This window comes from Mustela erminea, chromosome 21 (genome assembly GCF_009829155.1).
Source record: "Mustela erminea isolate mMusErm1 chromosome 21, mMusErm1.Pri, whole genome shotgun sequence".
In the NCBI taxonomy this organism is placed as follows: domain Eukaryota; kingdom Metazoa; phylum Chordata; class Mammalia; order Carnivora; family Mustelidae; genus Mustela; species Mustela erminea.
Genome location: NC_045634.1, coordinates 21057050 through 21082745, shown reverse-complemented (window position 1 = coordinate 21082745; position 25696 = coordinate 21057050). Strand labels below are relative to the sequence as shown.

The 25696-nt window shown below is 36.0% G+C and overlaps 1 protein-coding gene across 1 annotated transcript in view; it reads right to left on the bottom strand.

Annotated features, from left to right (window-relative positions):
• Positions 1-25696, bottom strand: part of DLC1 (DLC1 Rho GTPase activating protein) — a 410622-nt gene that overhangs the window by 300252 nt on the left and 84674 nt on the right. Inside the window, exon 3 of the mRNA XM_032328905.1 lies at positions 9362-9511. Within this exon, the coding sequence (XP_032184796.1) occupies positions 9362-9511 (150 nt within the window). The remainder of the gene's footprint in view (positions 1-9361; positions 9512-25696) is intronic.

Here is a 25696-nt window from a genome sequence, read left to right as displayed (position 1 = left end):
ATAAATGGTGCTGGGAAAATGGAATAGTTACATCTGAAAGAATGACAATGGACCACTTTCTAACACTATACACAAAAATAAACTAAAAATGGATTAAATACCTAAATGAGACTCAAAACCATAAAAAGGAAAGAACACAGGCAGTAATTTCTCTGACATCAGTCACAGAAACATTTTTCTAGGTATGTCTCCTAAGGCGAGGGAAACAAAAGCAAAAATAAACTATCAGGACTACATGAAAATAAAAGTTTTGGCACAGAAAAGGAAACCATCGGGACGCCTGGGTGGCTCAGTTGGTTAAGCAGCTGCCTTCAGCTCAGGTCATGATCCCAGCATCCTGGGATCGAGTCCCACATCGGGCTCCTTGCTCGGCAGGGAGCCTGCTTCTCCCTCTGCCTCTGCCTGCCATTCTGTCTGCCTGTGCTCGCTCTCTCTCCCTCTCTCTCTCTGACAAATAAATAAAATCTTTAAAAAAAAAAAAAGAAAAGGAAACCATCAACAAAACAAAAAAAGATAACTGACTGAATGAGGGAAGATATTTGCAAATGATATATTTAATATCCAAAATATATAAAAAACATATATAATTTGACAACAAAAAACCAAACTTATTAAAAAATGAGCAGAGGACTTAAATAGGTATTATTCTAAAGACACATATATCGCCAATAGACATGTGAAAAGATGTTAAACATCACTATTCATCAGGGAAATGTAAATCAAACCCATAATGAGATTTTACCCCATACGTGTTATCATAACTAAAATCAAGAAGACAAGGAACAGAAACTGTTGGCAAGAAAGTGGAATAAAAGGAACCCTTGTCCACTGTTCATGGGAATGTAAACTAGTGAAACTGCTGTGGAGAAGAATATGGAGATGCCTTAAAAAATTAAAAATAAATATATTATCTAGTGATCTAGTAATTCCACTATTGGGTATTTATTCAGGGAAAATGAAAACACTAACTCTAAAAGATATATGCATCCCTCTTATTGCAGCATTATTTACCACAGCCAAGACATGGAAGCAATCTAGGCGTCCATCAACAGATGAATGGATAAGGAAGATGTGATATATGCATATATATGGCCATGAAATATTTCATGGCCATAAAAAAGGATGAGGTCATGCCATTTGAATAACATGGATGGACTTAGAGGAATTTTGCTAAGTGAAATAAGTCAGACTGAGAAATACCACATGATTCTACTTATAAATGGAATCTAAGAAAAGTGAGTAAACAGGAAGAATCATGACTATAAATACAGAGAACATACTGATGGTTGCTTGATGGAAAAAAGGCGGGTAGTGAGCAAAATGGGTAATATGGAGAGGGAGATACAGGTGTTAAGTTATGGGAATAGAAGCAGAGCATAAGGAATATAGTCAATGATACTGGAATAGAAATGTAATGGGACAGATGATAGCTATGCTTGTGGTGAACATAACAAAACACATAAACTTGTCAAATCACTAAGTCGTACAACTGAAACTAATGTAAAATTGCATGTCAAACCAAACTCAAATTTAAAAAAGAAAAGGAGGTATAAATAATAGCATTCATCCATAGAGTCTCAAGAGGATTACACAAGATATATGCAAAGTACATGTTATTATTAGTATCATTCAGATATCTTAAAACTCATGGTACGTATATAAGACATGTCTGCTGAGTGAATGCAATTACATTGTAATCTCTCCAAAAGCAGTGCATTTAATCCATCAAATGTTCTGTTTATGTTATAAGGTAGCCTGAGAGCATAAAGGAAAATTGGGGGTGAGGGGAATCCCAAGAGGAGGCAGCAGAGGCACATTTCAGTCTATAACTATAACCTGAGAAAGCTATGAGTTAAATAACCTCTGTGCCTACTCTCTACATCTCAACCTTCTCATGGCTCATATGGTTGAATATCATCTACACTGCATTTATATGCTCTAGCCTTATATTCTACAATTCTCTTATTTCTTGGTAGGCTTTAGCCATACTTGTTGTTGTTTTTCAGTTCTTCTAAAACACCAAACTGATTTCTAGAGATGGAACTATGTCTTTCTTGTCTCTTGTCTTAGAATTTCCCTTTGCTGGCCCTTTCTTGTCAAACCAGATTTTGGCTTGAATATTCATTGACATTTCAAGCTAAAGGAGTTTTCTTCCCTTCAACCTCCACAGTATGTCATTATTTTATCATCTATCACCTTGTTTATCTACACATATAAATTTTATCCATTCATAATCCTATTTCTCTATCCATCCATCCATCTGTCCCCCAATCCATTCTCCACTCATCTATGTTTCTAATCTTATCTGTTTCTCTCTCTCTCTCTCTCTTTAGAAGATTTTATTTATTGGCTGATTTGGCAGAGAGAGAGAAAGAGAAGCAGGTAAAGCAGGAGGCAGAGGGAGAGGAAGAAACAGACTTCCTGCTGAGCAGAGAGACTGATGTGGGCCTTGATCCCAGGACCCTGGGATCATGATCTGAGCCGAAGGCAGACACTTAACTGCTGAGCCACCCAGGCGCCCAACTGTTTCTCTTTGTTAAAATCTATGTATCACAAGAGTAGGGACTTCATATGTCTTTTCCATTGATATATCATAGTTCCTGGCATGTAAACATGTTCATTAAATATTGTTTTAAGAAATAGCTAGACTGAAAAATATTAACATCCCTTTCTTAGTCCTCACAATGAAAGTAGTTTTATAGTTTTTTATTATGAAATTATAAATCACCAATAGCACTGAAAGGTCCCAAGGATGGAAATAAAGAGGGGTTGGTTAAAAGGGTACAAACTTTCAGTCGTAAGATGAATAAGGTTTGAGGATCTAGTGTAAAACATGGTGACTACAGTTGATAAGACTATATTAAAAAATAATAATTGAAATTTGCTAAGAGAGGGTGTGTGGGTGGCTCAGTCAGTTGAGCATCTGACCCTTGATTTCAGCTCCAATCATAATCTCAGGGTCATGAGCCTGAGACCCACACTGGGCTCTGCAATCAGTGTGGAGTCTGCTTGAGATTCTTTCTCCTCTCCCCCTGCCTTCCACCCACTCTCTTTCTCTAGAATAGATAAATGAATGAAATCTTCAAAAAAAAAATAAATTTGCTAAGAGAACAGAACTAAAATATTCGTCTTACCAAAACAAAACAAACCAAACCAACCAACCCAACCAAACAAACAAACCCTAAAAGTAAACATGTTAAGTGATGGATGTATTCATTAACTGGCTGATGGAAGTCTTTTCACAAGTGTTGTGTGTGTGTCTCTATATATATATATAAAATCACCATGATATTCACTTTAAATAGCATATAATTTTACTTATAAATTATACCTTAATAATTATAACCTTAATAAAGTTGAAATTAAAAGAAAAAGATGAAGCAAGACTGAATCATGAAGAAACAGAAAATCCTGACAGACCAATAATTAAGGAGATTAAAGTAGAATTAAAAATCTTCCAACAATGGAAAGGCCAGGATCAGATAGCTTCACTGAGGAATTCTACAAAACATTTAAAGAATTAATGTCAATATTTCTCAAACTCTTCCAAAAAAATGAACAGAAGGGAATACTCCCAAACTCAGTTTACAAGGCAGGGATAACCCTGATACCAGAGCCAAATAAAGACACTGTAAGATAAACAAAAGAAAAAAAAAACAAAAAAATAATAAAAAGAACCCTACAGGTCAATATCCTTGATATAGATGTAAATATTCTCAACAGAATTTTAGCAAACAAAATTCAACAGCACATTAAAAGCATGTTACACCATGATCAAATGGGATGCAAACATGTTTTACATACACAAATCAACAAATGTGATGCACCACATTAATAGAATAAAAAATAAAAATATAATCATCTCAATAGATAAAGTATTTGATGAAATTCAACACCTTCTCATAATAAAAGCTCTCACCAAATTGTGTATAGAAGAAATATATCCCAATATAATAAGTACAATGTATGGCAAAGCCACAGCTAACATCCTATTCAATGGTGAAAAAATGAAAACTTGTCCTCTAAAATCAGGAATATGACAAGGGCGCCCACCCCCATCACTCTTTTTCAACATAGGAAATCCTAGCCAGAGCAATTAAGCATGAAAAATAAATAAAAGCCACCCTAATTGGAAGCAAAATTTCAAATTAAATCAACATCAAATTGACAGTTGTAAGCAGCAGGTAATTTACAAGTCATTTATATATGACCTTCCTGTTTATAATTTGATTTGCTGATTAACAGGGTAACCTACTACCTTTCTAACAATACAACAGTTCTGAGGCAAATTGAGAAACACTTTAAAAATCTACCTTTTATTGTGTTTTTATCTTTTAAAGACAATGCTATACATCATTTACCTGCTTCAATATTTACTGACCCCATATGGAGGGTATTATCATCGTCACTTGACAGATGTTGTAGTTAAGGCAAGTAATTTGACCAAATACACATTATGCAGCATGGCTGACATTAAAAGTCATATTTGTCAGATCCTGGAGTTCAACTTCCTTATATAGCTGTGATATTCTTCTGGGGGCTTAAAACACAACTACGAAAGTGATTTAAGGGGAGTCACAAATATGTAATTCGGTACAAATCTTTACTATTTTGTTTGCTCTCTCTTCACTATGATAAATCACATGCAAGCTCTCTCAGAATCTTTTACATCCATTCCTTCTTTTCTTCGTCCACTGCTACCATGCCCAAACCACATGGTTAACAAGTCCTAAATTATCATTACAACTGCCATCTAATAATTTCCCTGTGACTCATCTTCACTTTGTATAATTCATCTTCCACATCATCTCCCTATGAGGCTCCACTCATCACTGTTACCCCATGCTTCAACTGTGCCAGGCAGTAGAAATAGAAAAATCTTGGAGTAGTTCCCAATATGGCAGGGAATACAGTATGATGTGCTATAGTAGAGATGCATACACAGTACAATTATGGCATAAAGAAGTAGCTAGTGATCCACTGGATATACAGATATGGAGATAGCAAAAAGGGTCTCATTGGTGACCCTAAATATGAAGAATATCATGTAATCCATGATAATTTCCAGGGAGAATATTCTGTCAGACATAGAACTGAGTCTAAAATCTAGAAATAAGAATTAGGGGGTAAATATAGGAAAAAGAGTCACCTTAGTATATGAAAAGTAACTACTGAGGATATGAAAGAAAAGAAAGAGAGGAACCAAAAGTCCAGGGCGTTGTGAAATCCAAGGATGAGAGGATATGCAATTGTATCAAATGCTACAGCAGAAGACTGAGGAGTTACTACTGGATTTTTCAGACAGGAGATGAGCTGCAGAGAAATGATGGAGCAATAGACAAGAATCAAATCACGAAATATATACTGAGTGAAGAGGAGCTTGGCTCATAGGGGAGGACATAGGAGGAAAAGAGATTAAGAAAAGGAGTACCTACAGATATTTACAGTTGTGAGGCTGCAAAGTTCCTGTCAATGGTCCACTTTCTCTGCAAGAAGGAATGCAAGCATATTTGCTAAGAGATAGGTGTAAGAGTTGGGTAGGGTTTGGGGAGAATAGCAAAATTTTTGAATAGCTGCCTTAGACTATGGGAAAAGGTCCAGGAAGGCCAAAAAATACTGTAGAAGAGTACTAGAGGTTCAGTTAAAGGTAGTGAAATGGATTCTGGGTTGTATGTTTCTTTTTTTTTTTTTTTTTTTTTTTTTTTTTTTTTTTTTTAAAGATTTTATTTATTTATTTGACAGAGAGAGATCACAAGTAGGCAGAGAGGCAGGCAGAGAGAGAGAGAGATTGGAGGAAGCAGGCTCCCTGTTGAGCAGAGAGCCCGACGTGGGACTCGATCCCAGGACCCTGAGATCATGACCTGAGCCGAAGGCAGCGGCTTAACCCACTGAGCCACCCAGGCGCCCCTGGGTTGTATGTTTCTTAAGCTTCTTGATGGCATAGATGAAATACTGAAAGATATTATCAATATTGCCTTGTTTATACATTTATTCAAGCACAATTAGTAATTTAATATTCAGAATACCTTGTTATCAGGAAAAAAGTTATTCGATTGTCAGAAAAGGCAATTCTGGTTCTGGAAATGGCACTTATTCCATTATGAACGAACAATTTCCATCTTGGGAAGAGTTATAATATAGCGGAATGAGCACAGGCTTTTAAGTGTAACATATGTGGAAATAAATCTTACCACCTGTCTTTCAGTAAATTACTCCCCACTCCCCGCTTGTACAACCTTAGGTAAATTACTCTTCTCTGAAGCTCAGCTTATTTTAAGATTGTTGAGAGTAAATGAAGTAATATATTTAAATGTTAGTACTTAGTAAATACTACTGTCTTCTCCATTTCCTACTTCATTCATTCCATGAGATGGACCACCATTTGCAGCTCTATGAGACTGACAGGAAGTGGGTACTTGGACAGAATCAAGTATGGACTTCAGAGGAGAAAACTAGACCCTGGGCTGCGGTAAACCACCAAGGTATAGCCAACCTGCAAGTCTCTATCAAGTCAGCCTCCTTCAAATCTTTATTTCTATTCTGTTTCAATTTCTATTCTTATTTTATTTATTCTTCCATCTTCACACCATTTATTAAAGACTCTAGTTTATTATTTTTTATACCATTTATTATAGATAGAAAGCTCACTCCAGCATTTTCTCACAAGTAATCTCAAAATGAGATGACTGTTCCTTTTTGTGTCTTGTCTTCCTGTTAAACTTTGAGTTCACAGTGGAGTATAAGGGTGTGAAAGAGGGAGTTTCTCCTCTGAATCTGGGACAGTGCTCCTTGCTAGGTGATCAAGGTCATAATCATGCTGCTATAATTCCTTTAGTCCATACTGCAATTATCAAAAGAAATGGAAAGTGCCTGTTGAAAAAAATTTTGAATGATGAGAGAATTTTAAAATTAGCTTTAAATACCAATGAAGAGAAATAAAGAGTAAGGGATGACCAAAAGACCACAAAGCTGTTTTGAGCACTTCAGGCTTATTCCTCTTTAGCCCAGTGCCTGGTGTGAATACAAGGGAGAAGGAAAGGGAATAACACGTTCTAAATATGTGCTCTGTGCCAGATCTGGGTAATACATCTTAACATATATTCTTTCATTTACTTCTCCCAACAAGCCATTAGATAGGAAATAATATTGCCTTTTTTTTCACATGAACTTGAAATTGAGAAATCAAGTAATTTTCTTGTATTCTTAGATGTTCAGTTGTAGAGCTAGTATTTGAACCCAGGCCTGCAAACTCTGAATTTCATAAGGTTTCTATGGTATTATTTTGCCTATTCCAAGGATATACTGAACTGAAAACTGAAATATATATTGAACTGAAGTAGATCTTTATTCATATAATCAACCACTGTTCAGTAATGGTGGTGATATTCCATGAGATAGTGCATGTAATTAAAATACAGTTTATACTTTAAATGGAGGCAGGAGATGTAGATGTAGGTGAATCTTAAAATCATTGTTCCTGTGTGGGTTTTTTTTTTTTTTTTTTTGTCTTTACCACTGAACAAAGAAACATACCTAGCAGATAAGAGCTGTCCTGCTTTCTGAGGTGGAGTTGACAATATGGAGCTGCATTCAGCAGAAATCTAGGTTCAGTTTTTTCCTCTAAATACATGGGGATTGAGGAAATTTCAATACAGATGGAAAATGGGAGAAATTAAAAAGATAGGGAGATATTAACAATTATTACCAGACAACTTCCAAAGAGAAAAATGTATCCTGTGCCTACATCATGGTGAACTACTAAACATTACCTCTTATGGAAAAATATAGTTATTTGTGGCTTTAAAAGTAAATTGAGTACAATTGTTTTACAACCCTTCGTATGTAAGAAAGATGAAAATACCCTTTTTGTTGGAAGGAGTAATTGACTCTCTATGGGAAGACAGAAGGAGATGTATGCAAGATTTCACCATAAAGATGAAATGAGATGAATCCTGAAGGGTAAGAAAAAAATCTTCCAGAAGATCAGAGGCAAAAACAAAGATTTTATTCTGTCAGATTTTAAGTTGAAGCATCTAATTTCCCTCCCCCCCCTTCTTCCCTCCCTTCTTTTCTCCCTTCCTTCCTTCCTCTTCCTCTTCCTCTCTCTCTCTCTGTCTCTCTCCATTGACCGATCATCTATCATTTTCTTAAGCTCTAAGATATCCACCACAGTCAACTAGAAAAAGCCGTGGTGTAGTGGTTAAATGCCATGGCTCTAGATCAAGGCTCCCTGGGCATGTACTCCAGCTCTGACACACACGATTACGAACTTCTCCGTGTTCACTCACTTGAAAAATGTGAGGAATGAATGTGTTACTATGTATAAATCATTTAGGATAATACCTAGCATATGCTAAGGTTAGCTATCATTTTGTTTTTTTACTTCGAAAAGTTCTGCCCCATAGTCAGAATAGGTCTTGAACAACTTCAGAATCAATGATAGAACTATACTAATTAAAGAATTTGATACAAAATAGTTCTATTTTGGTAGGTGCTCAGGTTTATATACAGAGTTTTCCAACCCTTTGATCACAGGTAAATATATAATTTCTTGACCTAATGTGTTGATAATTGCATAGTAAAAGTAATAGATTAATTGAAAAGGGATTCTTGACTTAATTAAAAGTAAATCTACCATCACATTTGCTTGATCTATACAAACAAGCCATTAAATATAAAGCTCATAGTAAATATGTAAAGTGTATAGTAAGTCCTAGAATCTGAATTCAAAATTTTATTTTGAATATCAGAATCTCAGAGAAGTGTCTGTCTCATATGAAACTAATGCAGAGTAGAATAAAATTCTCCACTCTGGCCTACTCATTGTGTTTCACGGAGTGAATTTTAGAATGCTTTCAATTTAATCTCACCTATTATTTCTGGATGCTGGGTCAGTCCGGCATCCATTCATCCATTCACCCATCTATCCAAACATCCATGAATGCATGTGTGCAAGCAGCAAATACTTAGGCATCTTCTACATGCAGTGTAAATTTGTGGGATACTGGAAATGAAATATTAAACAACATAGGCATAGCATTGCTAATGGTGTTCACAGGATGTCAGAGGAGATGGACAATGAGAGAAATGACTACAGTAAAGATGTTTTGACCTTTAGGAAACATAATTTCCCCTGGTGACCCTCTTTTTTGTCCAACCGATAGTCATCTCCTTTTTAAACGTACTTCTCTTTTAAATAATATTGCATCAAGCATAGAATTACTTGAGAGATCTTTACAGAACACACATCAGGGTCACATATAGGTAGTGCTCCCATCAAAGATGTTTCATTTGCAAGAGGGACTGTATGAAACAGAGGTAGCATTCTCATGGGGAAAGAAGTCGAAAGAGGAAAGCTCACAGGAATGTGCCGCCGCAGGTTCGCTGGTGTGCCGGATGGAGAGGAGCTGGTGCTGAGGGCATTCTCAATGTCCTGATCAAGTTGGTCCAGTTTCATAATTAGCAGCACCATGGAGTCCAGCCGCGCCCTATCTCGATCTTCTCTTATTTCCTGAGGAACAGAACAAGTTGTTACTGAATCTGAAAGGCCATTTCTTGGAAAGAATAAAAAGTTCCCTGTTCTTCAATGTGACAAAAAGGACACTGAATAATAGACAGCCTTCTACTCAAGGGGGCAAGGAAGCTCTATTCTGTATCATCAATGGGCTCTTCATTGGGAAGGGAAGATACTAACCAACTGCCAAGGAAGCATTTTACTTGAATTTTAAATATACATCTTCTGGGAAAAAAGTGCAATGAAAAAGAAGTAAAACATCAGTGAGTACTGATATATATTTACTATCTTTCAGCTCATTATTCTTGGGAGAAGTTATACAATACGTTTTTCATGGTACAAACCAATTATGACATACTAATAACTGTTTGTGGGGATCCATATAAGAGAATACTTTTGAAAGATATTTCTGAGTATAGTTTAAAAAATGGGAAAATAACCAAAGGAGGCAGGATTTCAGTCTGTGTAGTAGGCAGGGTGTTTTTTGTTTGTTTTGTTTTGTTCTTGCATGGGGCCATTTGCCTACTGCTACTTCAATATTTCTTTTCAAGCTTCTTCTACTTTCACACATTTTTGAAAAGAGCCCCCACGACTGTGTATCTTTTTATAAATGATCACAGTTACTTATTCTAAATTTTCTGTAATACAGAGATATGTTTGTAGAAATGCTGTTGCTTCCAGGAATACCTAAAGTTTCTCATAACCATATGTAGTTATTTGGCCATGACTGCTTACTATAGCATATCCAAATCAAGTCAATTAATATTAGGAATCTTCCAGATTCCCTGTGTGTTGTGTAAGGTATCAAGGTTGGGTAAGGCACTGGGAGGGGTAAAAAAGCCATGGAAAGCACCGTAAGGTTCTTCAGAAGCAAAATCTAGTGAGAGATATAATAGACTCAGGGCTAGCCCTTTTGAAGAATATCATCATTTGTCCCTCATGTTACCATCTTCTCATATGTCTTTGATATTTATCTAGGTAAAATCAGCTTTGAAAGGAAAGCCAGTGAAGACCTCAAAGGACAAATATATCACAACAGAAGACTGAGGAGTGCGGGTACAAGGGAGCAGGTGATGGTATTGGCAGTGGGATAGTTAGAGGACTGCCTGCCTGAATCAGACCTTTTGTTTTTGGGATTTTTCTTTCAATCCCCTAAATTCTCTGGACATCATTAGAAGGGTTTCCCAAAGAACAAGGACTTACTAGGGTAATTTCATGGATTAAATAATTCTATAGGGGTCTCTGTACCCAAAGAGATAGAGCAGATTATTAATATTACAGAGCATCATTTTCCAGATGTCAAAGAATTGAATTAAGTTGTTAGAAGAATCATTAATTAAGCTAACTATAAGTTATTTGGGTAAGCTGAACTTGTGTTTGGTTTAACAGACTAATGCCAAATTGAAAGAGTCATACTTCCACAAAGACATCACTTTTGAGAATAAGTTAAGATTTTTTTTGTTGTGTTAGTTACTTCAGAATATTGTGCTGTGGTTATCACTTAAATTTTCTTTCATCGTCCCTGCTGTCTAAAACATGTAATGAGGCTGACACAATTACAGACTCTTGTCATCATAAAGTTTTATGCTTTATGCTTAAAAATGTCCAGGATATTTGCAAACAGACTTTAAACTTTACTATATATCATATCCCTCAATGTTATAGAACTTTGTTTTATTCAAAAGAGTCTTATTGGGGTGCCTGGGTGGCTCAGTCAGTTGAGTGCCTGATTCTTGGTTTTGGCTTTTGTCATGATTTGAGGGTTGTGAGATCGAGACCCGTGGTGGGCTCCACAATGGGGCTGGAGACTGCTTGGGATCTTCTCTCTCTCCCTCTTTGCCCCCACCCCACCCTACTTGTGTGTGCAATTGCCCACTCTCTAAAAACCAAAAATACAGTAACAAAAGAATCAAAAGAGCTTTATAGTAAAATTCTGCTTCTATCTTAAAATGGAATCATGGAAATATTGGAGATTATTCAGTTTAATTCTCTTCTAAATACTCAGAAGATGGAAAATCTGACTAATAGAAGGCGCGACATCCTCTTAATTACTTCTCCAATATATTTGCTTGTATAATTTCCTTCTTTTTTAAACCAAAGTTGGGTTTGGCAAGACAATGTTCTTTGCATCTCTATAACCACATATATTTTTGTGTGATTTTCATTTCCCATTTATAACATCCTCAAGCACAAAAATTATGTTTTTCTACCTGGCAGATGAGTCAAATTATACATTGCACATGCAATATGTTTTTAGGAATAATATGAAATCAATGCAAGCCAGTAAAATAACATCTCCTAAAGCCTTAGAAAGTATATCTTGATATTTTTCCAGCTACTAAGTTAATACTAAGTATATCATGAGTTGTCCTAGCCCTACCAGCAGTGGTCTCAGAAACAATTTGTCTTTGAATTAACTGGATGCTGAGATTTGCTTTAAAAACATTTTCAAATCCATGGGCTGAGCATCACATTATTTCAAATGCTCTGCCAAAACGAACAAAACCAAACGTCCTTGGTCTACAATATTCCTTTAGAGAAATAAGCCTATTGCTTTCCCCTTCCTTCCTGGATGCTTCCTTCTTCACCACGCATTACACTAGCCTGATGCGGCCAGTACGCACACCAGTATCCTGTGTTATACATTCATAAAACTTCACAAAATAGAGCTGACTATAAATCAGATGCCTTGGGTGAATTTTATTGTCTTTGTTTTTAAAGCCCAGATATTAATATTTTACTGTTCTAACCTTTCATAAGTCCATGGCTGAAGTCCAGCACACAGCTCATGCTTGAAAACAGAGCTGCATATTTGCAGGATTTGGCTAGGTTGACTTCTATAGTGAAACTTTTATTTCATGCTTTCCTTATCATCCCTGACTTCTTAATAAATCAAGCTACCTACTAATGAAGTTTTTGGTATTTCAATAACCCACTCAAATTGAGGCAAAAACACTAAATTCTCTCCCCTCCCATCTTTCCTTCCTTCTTTCCTGCGGTCATAGCTGTTACGGGCCAAGCACCATTAAAGGGACTAGACAGTCACCAGTGAATAAGAGATTTTAAAAAAATCTCTGCTTTCCTGAATATTATAATCAACCATGAGAAGAAAAACCACAGATAATAAAAAATTCATGAGTAGAATGGTTTCATATAAGAACAAGTGTAAGAAGCAAATAAATAGGGTAAGAAGCTACACAATCACTTAAGAGGGGTTTCCCACGTGGTATAGGGTGGCTGGAAGAGAGTTTTCTGTGGAAGTGAGGGCTAAATCATGATCGGGAGAAAAAGAATAGGGTAGAAGAGAGAGATGGAGGTGGAGATGGAGAAAGAGAGAAAGAGAAAGGAAGGAAGGAAGGGGAGAAAGGAAGGAGGAGAATTGGGAAATTAGTATTCTACGCGGTGTTGAGTGACACCAAGATGCTGAGACAGCAATGAGTTGGATGAGTAAGAGGATCTGATAAAAGCTTGGGAACACCAGGAAGGTGAGTGACAGGGAAAGGAATGAGTGCTAGCACAATGAGAGGGTGAACAGAAATACGAGCTGAATTATATTGTTATAAAAGTCACCGTAAAGAGGCCAATTTATTCTTTGAGTGGGCCCACTGGGAGGGTGCCAGCAAATAAGTGATCTACTATGCCTTTTATACTTTTAGGGTTCTTACCACATATTGACAACTAAACATTTTGGAAACCTCACCCTACTTTATATACATGATTAACAGTTCATGATAAATAGTCACATTGATCACATGATAAATAGTTCAATTTATCTTAAGATTATTTTCTAGTCCTATAGTCTTTTTCTCCCCCTGCAACCTGAATTGTACCCACATTGTGATAATTACAAGGAAATAACAAATTTAAGAGCACATTTATCTTGAGAAGCAATAAATAATACAAGGAATTGTTGAATCACTATATGGTATATCTGAAACGAATATAACACTGTGTGCTAACTACAGTAGATTAAAAAAAAACAAATACTTTCATAACAAGGCTGTACATATTTTGAGATCAAAGTAAAAGAAGAAGGAGCTCTTGGGGAAGTTGTTTCTTGGAAGCAGGGAGTGGTATGTTGGTAAATGTCTAGAAACTGCATTCCACATAGAAAGAAAGTCCTGAATTGAAAAAAGGTCAATTTTTCTGTGACATAAATATTGCCATGGCTGGTTTCCAGCTACAAACTAGACATTACTGAATGCAGAACTGGAAGAGATGCTTCAGGTTTTCTCTTGTGAGCTTATGTGAGCTGGTGACCAAGAGCTGTAACTATGGTTTAATCCATGTAATAATATATTGAAATAATGCATTCTAGTTACTTAATGCATTTACTTTCCTTAACTTTTGCTTTTGTTGCCTGAGAAGAGTTTAGTTTAAATGGTAGACTTAAACTTAGTGTTCTTCTGGAGACTTCTTTTTTCTTAGCAGTTCTCACTTATCTGCCTTCCTTAAACTATCCGTTATGTTCATAAAATACCTTAAAATTCATTATAATTAATGTATTCTTATACTTGTATTTTTGACAATAAGTCAAACATATTTCTTTGAGTAACTCATGATGGATGTTTTCTTCAAAATTTAAGACTTTAGAAATCTAGAACTCTAGAACCATGGCTATTAGTTCCATAGTGTCCTGACTTTGCAGAAGCAAGTGAATTCCAGGGAGTTTTAAGTCCAGATTACTTCTCTATTAACAAAACTGAATAGAATAGAGCCCACCTCTCCCAATTCCCTGTCCTGGTCTCTTTCCAATATTCCACTTTGCTGTCCTTTCATGGATACAAATTATTAAATTAATGCCACTTAGGTATCTTTACACTCTCCTCAACTCCTGCAAACTGATTCCATTCCTTCCAATATACAGAAACTATGTTTTGGAAGAACACCAATAACCACAATTAAATGTCAAAAATTTTGCATTCTGGGCTAATTCTTTCATACTTTAACAATAATTTGCTAGATTTCCTGACCATATCCTGTATGCTATACACTCTTCCCTAGGAAACTACCTATTTCATATTTGTACAGTTATAATGTTTAGAAATGCCACGGAGTCAAATTTTATTTAAACATTTAGTCAAATGTTTAGAAATGCCACAGAGTCTTCCTCTAACTTACCAATTTCTCCCTCCAGAACTAGACGACATAAAGTGGTGTCTATTCCATGAAAGAGTCTTTCAAATATTTGAAGAACTCTGGTCTGTTGTGCCTATTTTCTTCCTTTTCTAGGTGAATCATCTTCAGTTCCCCTTATTTCTCATACAACATGTTTTCAAACCCTCACTAGTTCTGTTTACTCTTCTCTGCATATGACATAATTCTGTCAATGACTCAATTAATGGTTGGTGCCCAGAATTAAATATATTACTCTATATGTTGTCTGATCAGGGCAGAGTAGGCAAGTATTTCCCCATGTTCTATACACCCTCTTTAACACAGTTAAGAATCAAGTGCCTGTTTAGAACATGAATAGGCTATTCTTAATGCGATTGCCATGATTTGCTTTTTTAATGAGGAAAAGCTATTTAGTTGCTTGTGAGCTGACCTTGAGTCAACAGTGTGATATATGTCTCCTTTCCCCAATATATGCAGTAAGAACAGAAACATCCTGTTGTCTTGACAGTGTAACTAGCTGTTGTCAAGGTACAGATAATATATGTCACTGTTGCGGAAGAAATTTCCAGTTGTATTTCTTTCTTAAGCTCAGCAGTGGATAGTTACGGAAATTTGGAGAAAACTGTCCCATTTGATTTGTTGTCAAAAGCCTAATATGGCCAACCCACATGGTTTTTCATTGGGAAATCTGCAAGATGCTCCTTATTTACCCCCAATAGCTATTTAGTCCCTGGGCAGAGGGACTGGGGGAGAGCTGGAGGATCTGGGGGAGATAAACAGGGTTTTTAGGGAGTCATTCTCTCCAGGTCTCTGAGAAGGAATTCTCTGAACATGAGACTCCACTATTCTCCTTTTCTTCTATCTGGGGAAGATAATTCCAACCCTCCTCCAGATGCCCTTTATTGAACAATACAGGACACAGTACACACATGGGGACACAGGAGAGGTAAAAATTACCAGACATTTTACAGACTGGGCAAATATGAAGTCCAGAGAAAAGGATGCTGCCCCCAGAGATGCAGGGGTTCTGTTTTCCTAATGCCAAGCATTTGGAAGAAAATCAAAAAAATTCAGTAAAAGACCTGAATGCTTCCAAATAGTAGACATTTGGCTCAGCAAATTTAGCACTGCCTGAATGTTCTACTTGTCAATGAGTTGTGGCATCACAGAGACAGCCATAATAAATTAAAGGCTAGGCCAGGAATAGAACTAAGACTTCCTGATTCATAATCCAAGGTTCTGGCCCCTACACTGTCTTTGATTCTATACGCATCTTACTGGCTATTCTGGGCTGGTAATACTCCTCGTTCACCCACAGTAGAAAGGGACCTTTTAGCAAAAGACTTGGCCCAACTTCATTCTGAATTATTTGATCTGCAGCCAGCTGGAGTAGTATGAAATCTCGTATTAATGTTATACATTTCATTGGACAATAAATTCCTCACTCTAGACTTTCCTTTCTTAAAATAATATCCTGCTTAAAGAACCAGAAAGTTGTTAATTTTTTTTCTTCAGAAGCAATGAAGATTTTCATCTGAATAGCCAGTCAGAAGCTAAAGAAAATATAGTTATCTTATGTCACAATTTCTAGGCAAGTTAAGCAAGTCAACTTTAATTTTTATTCTGGTATTTCAAGATGAAACCTATGTAGGTTAAGAGGTAGATAATAAAACAAACCAGAAATTATCTTCTATTTGCCATATACAGTCTGTTCAACCACAAAATTTTTACATGTTATCTTTAATTAACAGCAAGTAAGTAAGCATGTGCCAATATCATTTTAGTATTATATGACAGAGAATGATAAATACTATCCTCCTTCAAAGTTACTACAAGGTATCTTTTAACTGATACTCACATCATAGCTTTATCTTAAGTGTGTGTGTTCATTTCCTATGTCTCTCCTCCCATTTATAAAGCATGGTGAAGAAAACTGGTCTCTCCTTTGCTGGATTTTTAAACTTCAACGAGGCTTCAGACAGAGCATTTTTAAACTAGGACTGCTGTAAATTGTTTACACAGTCTCCTGCACAGTTCCAAAGAACCTCTATGCAGCTGATTCTACAGAGTGCTCAGAAGTGGCAGGTGTGAACTGGGAAGAGAACTGTGTGGGCAGCAATTCCTTTCTATTCCAGGGAAATCTGAGGACAATTTCCTCCACTAGGTTTAAAGGCCCATTTTGGGGGAGCGGGATATAATTTCTACTGAAATAATTTGGTAGACCATATGAAATAAGTCTTTAAGTGCTAAAGTTGATTACAGACTTTCAGGGTCACTTAGTACATTTGTAGATACAAAGTTAGCCTTTCTGGGTTGATTATTCTGTATCATCTTGCCGACTTAATATCTGCAAATCTCTGTAGTGTTTACTTTTTTTTTTTAAAACAATTCTCAGTAACTCTGTCCTTGGGCTCAGATATTTAAGGAGACATGACTTTTCCCAGTTAGAAAACAAGAAAAAAAATCCATTTAACGTTAAAATTTTGTTAACTGTTTTCAGGAATATTATTATTGTCTTTCTTTAGGTGTAGATAACAAAGAGAGAAAAAAGTAAAAATTTCTTCCATAAAAATATATGACCTAATTTAGAAAAAATTCTGTATTGGCCTGGCTTCTGTAAACTTTTCTAGTTTTACCTCTCACACTTGTTCTGATAATGGCCAGTGTTCCTCAGATGTCCATCATATTGAGGACTACCACTACATAATTCTTAGTATTTTTCTTTAAGCTCAACTTTTTTTACAGTTAAAAATAAAATTAGTATGCCCAATACTATTTGCTGAAATATTATTTTTTCTTAGTGGCTAAAGAACAGGAAATAACTATGTGGCCATCAGTAGAAAACAGTTTAATGTAATAAATTACAGTACCATTATTTCTTAGAACACTACCCAGTAGTGACAAATACAAGGTAGGTTCACCTGCACTGACACATCCACAAGTAACCTAGTCATCTCTTCAATGTAAGTCAGAAATTGTGGCCCTTTGGAGGGATACAGCCCCATACCAGGTTCACTGCTTGACTAGTAAAACATGGTTGCCCAGGAGTTCTCAGTTTAGTCTGGTGTCCTTGTGTGGGCAACAACTTGCAAAATTGTACTTAGGGCCCTGTTACTCATAAGGAAAGCACTCCAAGAAGGTTTGTTAAGTGGAGAAACAAATGTGGAGGACAATATCCTATGGCATGAAATCTTTTAGGTATCAAATGAGCACACATATATGCATGCTTGCGTGCATACACAGGCACACACATAAAACGGACCTGAAGCAAAATTCTGCACTTCATATCATATATATAGATGCACAAACAAGGATCTGGAAAGATATCTAATCATTGGGAGTGGGGGTAGAACTGGGAGGAAGGAAACCTATATGTTTTTCCATATAGTTTGAAATTCCTATAGGGACGATATGATTGTAAATTATATCAGTGATTATTATTTTTTATTAGGTAAAAAAGTAAATATTTTATTTACTTTATTAAAATAAGAAAATAAAGCACCACAAATTACAACTTAAAAAGGTGACAAACATCACAAACATAAAACTGCCCAGAAGAAATTTTGTTAGTGAACTGTATAACACTCTTTGTTAATAACTTTTCTTCTCCTTATCTCTGCTGTTATCATGAATGATTTTGAAAAGACTTGGTATATCCATATATTGTCATACTGTGAAGACTTTAACTTAGTGATTGAAAATCCTCATTAATGAGATGGAAAGATGCCCACACATTCAGTAAATAAGTTTACTAAATTGTAAGGTTACTAAATTTTCACATGTGAAGAGATGATTTATCTTGCCCAGTGGTTCTACTTCTCTGAGTGCCGCTTCCTGCAGTCAGATTTGTTGAGATCTGGTGGTCATCTCTTCCTGTGACAATCACTTTCAATAAGTTGAACCTATTGTTCGACCTATTGGGAACTATGTGATATATACCCTGGTCTTCCTTGTTACTCTGTGAGTTACAATTCTCTTCTTACAGATTAGACAAGTTTCTGAATAGCTGCACTGTTTCTTTTTGCCCAGAGATAGAAAAAATTACCATTATGAACTTGGCTTTTTACCATAGAGCCATACCGACATTTTGTGAGAAATGATATAATTGTACTCCATACAGAAAAGGTAAGATTTACAGAGCTCTAGTCAGTAAGCATATAAAATAAAATTTAGATGATTCTGTATTTCTGATTTTAAGGCTAAGTTTTAAGGGACTAGCTACACACATGCAATGAACTAAGAAAACTATTCTTATTTGACAACATTTTATTTTTTAAGTTAAATGGAAGCTAGTTCTATGCAATGTAACTTGATAGAATTTAATAAAATTGTTGATACTACTGATAAGCACTTAACCCAAATAGTGATTTAAGTAAACATGTGTCAGAGTTTTTAGGATATTATTAGGCAATCTGTTATGAAGGCACAGCTACAGAATAGGAGAAACTATTTGCAAATCATAAATTGATAAGGGTTTAATATCCAAAATATATCTAAAAAAGCTCGTATAACTCAATAACCAAAAGCAAAATATCTGATTAAAATATGGCAAAAGACCTGAAAAGACACTGTTCCAAGAAGAAATACAAATAGCCAATAGATATATGAAAAGGTGCTCAACATCGCTAATTATCAGGGAAATGCAAATCAAAACCACAATGAGATACTACCTCACACCTGTCAGAATGTCTAGTATAGAAAGACAAGAGAAAACAAATGTCGGAGAGAATGCAGAGAAAAGAAAACCTTACGTGCACTGTTGGTGGGAATGTAAATTGGTATAGCCTCTATGGAAAGCAATATGGTAGCTCCTTAAAAAATTAAAAATAGAACTCCTATATGATCCAGCAAAAAATATATCCAAAGGAAATGAAATCAGTATCCCACAGAGATATCTGTAGTTCCATGTTCACTGGAGCAATATTCACAATAGCCTAGATATGAAAATAACCTACATGTCCATTAAAGAATTAATGGACCACCACTAAAGGACTGACCACCCCTAAAGGAATATTATTCAGCCATAAAAAGAGGGAAGTCTTGCCATTTGTGACGACATGGATGAAGCTGGAGGACATTATTCTAAGTGAAAGAAGCCAGACAGGGAAAGACTAATACTGCGTGGTACAATTTCTATGTGAAATTTTAAAAAAATACCTGATTTTATAGATTTTTAAAGATTTAAGAGATTTTTATGGATATGCAGATTTTATAGAATAGAATGGTAGCTTCCAGAGGCATGGGGTAGGGAAAATGGGGAAATGGAGGTCAAAGGTACAAACTTCCGGTTATAAGATAAGGAGTCTGAGAATATAATGTACAACATGGTAACTATAGTTATTAGTAGAGAACTGCATATTTGAAAGTTGCTTAGAGTAGATCTTAAGCATTCCACACAGAGGCAGGCACACACACACACACACACACACACACACACACACACACACCACACACACACGAAGTTAACCAGGTGAGGTAATGGATATATTTTGAGGTAATTATTTATGTATTTTGATCCTGGTAATCATTCCATAATGTATATTATATCATATCACCATGTTGTACATTTTCATTATACACAAATATATTTGTTAATTATTCCTTAATAAAGTTGGTCAAGATGAGCAAAAATCATTGACAATTAAATTCCAGCATGTATATAGTTTCCTTTTAGTATAGCTATTTCTTTCATCTAATCTAATTTAGTAATCTTTAGTGATTACTAAATTAAAAAGGAATAACTAGTCCATAGTAGCTCCCTTATATTATTAAACATTTCACGCACATTCGTCTCCCCATCATTTTGAAAGTCTGCATGAGAGGAGATGGGGCATCTGACTTCCCTGGAACCAGGGCATATTCAGCAGAGAGAAAGAATGTAGAGGCACTCAAAAGAACTTTTTGATTTATTAACATTTGTCTACTAAGTCCCAGTCTTTAATGAGCATCTAGACAATATGATCAATCTCTAAAAGTCAGTTTCTACAGAAAGAAATATGTACAGCTGCTATGGAACTTTCCCTTTTCTTTTTAATTGAAGAGAACTTGTCAGATGCACTGATTAGAAAATGTGTTGGCCGTAGAATAGGTCATTATTCGTGTCCTTACAAGACTTAGTAGAAACTCAAAAACGTCTTTGTGGTATAATGCTTCTGAGGGAAAGGGACATTTGAAAAATAGTCTTTCACTTCCAAAATATTGAGGTTACTCATCCTCCAATTCCCTGAGATCATTAAGACCTGTTTGTTTGCCTTTCTCTTGTGTGTAAGGAAACCAAACAATGCCTTCTTTTTTCCCAATATGGTAATAACTCTTAACCCAAATTTCTGCCTGGGGAATCTCTCCAGCACATTGAAGAAAAATTTTTCTTTATCTATATATCTTGTTTGTTCTCCATATAAACCATGTGCCCATAAAAGGGACCATTAAGTTTCTGTGGCTTTTAATTCAAATAGTTAAATTCCGTAATATATGAGTCTCCTGTGGTGTTGACTTGTACCTATTTCCTACAATGGGTAGTAATTCCTTGACTATCATTTGTATAATCAAAAATAAATATAAATAAAAATATGACTGATAAAGTCTGTGAGCTAAAGAGCTTAAGAATATTAAATAGCATTTAAATGGGATTCATGTTCCTTTAAAACATTGTTTGAAGTGTATATATAGAATATGTATGTAATGAGAGTTAAATAATTAAAAGTAATTTCTGTGTTTTCAAAAGGTGAGGTTTAAGAGAATACAATATCACTCTCTTCAGAAGTCCAACGTAGATGGGACATTACTTGGTGCTAAAATTCTGTTACTTTCAGGGTAAAATTATGAAACAAACCACAAAAGTAGTAATTTAGAGCTGGTATTTAGTACTCACTTTAGATGTTGTATAGTTTTTTAACCAGTGGGGGGAAAATGGTCTAAGATTAGTAATATCAAGAAATAATTGGCTCACTAGGTTTTGACCATAGGAGAAGGTCAGCTGGAGAGAAGATTAAAATACCCCAAGGAAAACTCCACATGGTTCTTGCATATGATAGTTCACAAAAGGGTATTTTGGCACCTGTATATCTCTTCTTTTCAAGCAGTTGCCTAACTCTTGGGGCAAATTTGGCTCATCTCTCTTTCTCTAGCCCTGGTTTCAAGGAGAGGTCTGTGTAATTTTTTTCCATATTTATTGAGCAACTATTAGATCAATTAACACTATGTTGTGTGCAAGAGATGAAACAAATCCTTTTCTTTAAAGAAGTTTATATTACATCTTGTAGACTGACATGCAAACAAGCAACCAAAGGGCAAAAAAAAAGAGAGAGAGTGTGACTGGATGATAGGGGGTGAGCTTCACAAAGAAGACCACAGTTAAGCTGAGCCTTGATAACTGAGCAAGAATGGGAAGAATGGCAGGCATGAGGAGCAAGGTATGCTGGGAACAGGACAGGAAACATGTTAATAAAATAAGTTTGCATCTGATTGAATTGAAGGTGGTGTGAGATTAACAATGGCTAAAATTTTAAACATAACATAACATAACATAACATAAACAATGGCACAAAGTACAGTAAAAGATATAAACCAAACACACATAAAAAGTCATTCAAATAAGTTGAACTGTATAACTTTGCCCTGTCTGTCAAGCTTACCAGGCTTGTGTTTATCTATTTTTTTTTTTTTGTCTTCACCCACTAACCCCACTTTTCCAGGTCTTTATTATGATACTATTATAAGGAAAACAATTGTATTTTTGTAAAAACATATTGAAAGTCAAAAAAGATAAATGAACCCTTTGTGCTCTCTCTGCAATCCCTACTGCCCCTGCATGGGTCACCTCTGTATGGGGTCTCTAGTGGCACAATATTTCCTCTGTTTGTTTCAAGTGAACCTATATTTGCCATTTAAGTAATCTGCAGATTTAGACATATTTTACAAGCTGGTAAAGAGGATACTCTGCTGGGTCAGTGAAGTTTTACCTCACTGTTTTTTGTGGCCAATAGTTGAGTCTAGTATAAAACAGTAAAGGTAATATATTTATATATATATCAAATTAATGGGCACTTCTTAAACATTCTGTGACTATTTAAATAGAAATGTCATTTCCACAGAATTTCTGCTTTGGTATATACCATTATTCAATTTGATTAAAATCTATTCAAACTGTATTCAACCACAAATGTTTGCTGATGACTAAAAGGCCAAATACATGAGAAAGCACAGATTTTACAGTACAACCTCTCACCATTACTGATAAAATCATTCATAGTACATGTTCTTCTACTGAGAGCAAGTTAAAGGACGCCTGGATATTTTTACTCTAAATGTCTCTTTGTAGATTGAAAGCATTGATCCATTTCAGACTTAGAAAGTCCAAACAAGGGGAAAATAAGAATTATGATCTCATTATTTTTAAGATTCTGTTATTTGGTCAGAAAAGTACAACCCAAATGTAAATTTATAGCCATAAAAATGGGAGATAAATTAAATAATCCTAATAAATGTGTTTATTTCTTTTAATAGGAAATTAAGGAGCTATTACCTTATGTTATTGAAAATGGAAACACAGAACATTCTTCAGGTAGACAATTCTCATGAACTTAGGAAAGTAAAAGAAAACAAAACAACTCATTGTCCCCCCACCCCGGAAAAAAATAGCAGTAGTGGCAAAAAAAAGGAGAGAGAGAGATCTTTATTATTTGCCTTAAGCTTAAGATATCCCTTGTACTCTTGGTCAGAAATTAGTTAATAGAATTAACCTGCTTTTGAGCAAGTATTTATAACAACCTCTGCTGTATTCAGTAACACAATGCACCCATGCATAATGAATTTGAATGGCTATAAATATGATATTATGCCTTAACTGGTAAATTCTATGAGAGAATGAGTAGTAAGAATTCTATGGATTTTCTCACACAACACATCTCTAGGAATATTGTCTTAAAAGCCTTCTAAGCATTTAGAATGTGCTTCTTTCCACTTCCTGGAACACAATGTGCAGCAAAGGAAGAAGGGTTAGGAAGAAGGGGTCACTATCTCTAAGGGAAATATGCAAGCCCCACAGATGCAGGAATCAAGCTGCTGTTTCCCACAAACTCCACAGCTCCTCTTGAGCACAGGAAAGGGAAGAAAAATCCTCTAAAAAATTAACCACATGTTAGTATTGAAACGTTGCCAGGAACACAGACAGCCCTAGAGGGTTTGTTTCAAATCAATATTGATGGAGCCGTGTGGTGGGTCAAGAGAATGGCACATCTTGCTCCCAGAGTTCACAGGACTGAGTATTTTTATTCAGTCAAAGAGGAAAACTCAGAAAACAAACAAACAGCAGTGGGAATGATACCAGCAACACTAACGGTCTGGCATTTTTAGATTCATGTATAGTGAGAATCGATCTTTCATTTAATGAAATCCTGGCGAGCAGAGGGGCTGGGTTTGGGCAGAAAGTGACATGGGGTATTACAAAGTCCTCCTGGTGAATGAGGCTGCTGTACCTCAGTGTAAATTTTGAAGTATCGCGTCAGTATTGTTATTATACTATGTCAAAGCAAAAATATGCCACAATATTATGGCCACACTGACTGTAGTTTAATGCATATAAAGCAAAAGCAATCTTATCTCCCTAAAAAAACCCTAAAAACTATTTCTCCTCCTTTTCTGGAGTGGACCTATTTGTATACAAACTGAATTTTTTCCATAAAGAAATTACAGCTGTTAAATATATAAACATCTAACGTAAAGCTGGCAAGAAGGAGGCGTTTGTGGACTGTCTACTGCTTCTACGCCTCCCTTCTTTTCAGAGCCTCCATAGCCTTTTCTGAGTTACATACTGCTTTAGAGATGTGAAGCGGTTTGATACTAGTGGTATAAGCAACAACTGCCTTGGTGATGGCGAACCGGTATCCTTTGGTTATCTCAATTCTTACTTCTACATTGTGATAAATGCCTTCTTTTTGTTTCTCAGGTAAAACACTTCTGACAACACTCTCTATGTTCAAGTGAAACTTTACCTGGCCTCTTTGGCCATTTTTTCACTCTACCATCTCTGTTCTGAGGATCACAGAATTTAAAGCTGAAGGAGAATTTGAAACTATTTAGAGTAACTTCATAGATGACAAATGAAGCCAAAGAGAGCCTTAGTAGAGATAAGGAAGATAGAGAAATCAGTCACTCCTGCTCTCAGATCTGTGTCCCAACACTTTTCTATATCCTTCATACCTCACAGGGACTCCTGTTTTTATAGTGCCATTGCCTAATTCTCTATTTTTCCTTCTCTTAAAGAGTTGCCTCTATTTGTCTTACTCTGGGATTTCCTTGAATTCCCCCTGCAGTCATTAGAACTTACCTCAAGATTACTTACAAGAAGAGACCCTATTAAAAAGTGTCATGTCGTGGGTTTTTCTTAACTTTGTCCAATTTTTGCCTACAACTAGTCACTTTGAAGTATTAATTCCCCTAGTTTTTTCTGGAGCAGATGTGGCTCAGACTTTAATCTGTATTTAGGACTTCTTGCTATTTGCTTTGACCTACAGCACTTGCACTGTTCTTTTTTGATTGCATAAATGTGGTGAGTGGTGCTGGGCTTCCCTCCCTGTCTACTGAGTTCAGCACCCCTTTCTAGGTAAAGTCCCAGGTTTCCAGCTATTTTCCCAACTTTCATTAGCTATCAGTGTGCTGGCCCCTCTCTTCCAGCTTTTTCCACAGCTCTCTGTGGACTCCTGGCTCTTGGGGCCCTGTCCTAACCCTGGGGTGTTCTGTATACCTTTGAGGCTTCCCAGCCAGGGGTAGCAGCCAGCTCCAGAGAATCATACCCTCTTCACTCATTTCTTCTCTCTCTGAAGGTGCATCTCGCCTAATGACAGCAACAGAATGTCACACCAATTGTTTCTAATTTCACAGAATCGGATTTTCTTAGCATACATGAAAAACAAATCTTTCATAATCTGTTTCTGTCTTGTCAGCTTGCAATCTGTGCTACTCTTCAGCTCAGAATCTACCTCTTTTCCTGCTCTGTGTGAAAATAACTTATCCATTCTCTAGGGTATAATTTATTAGTCATCTTCTCTATGACCCTTTTCTTAG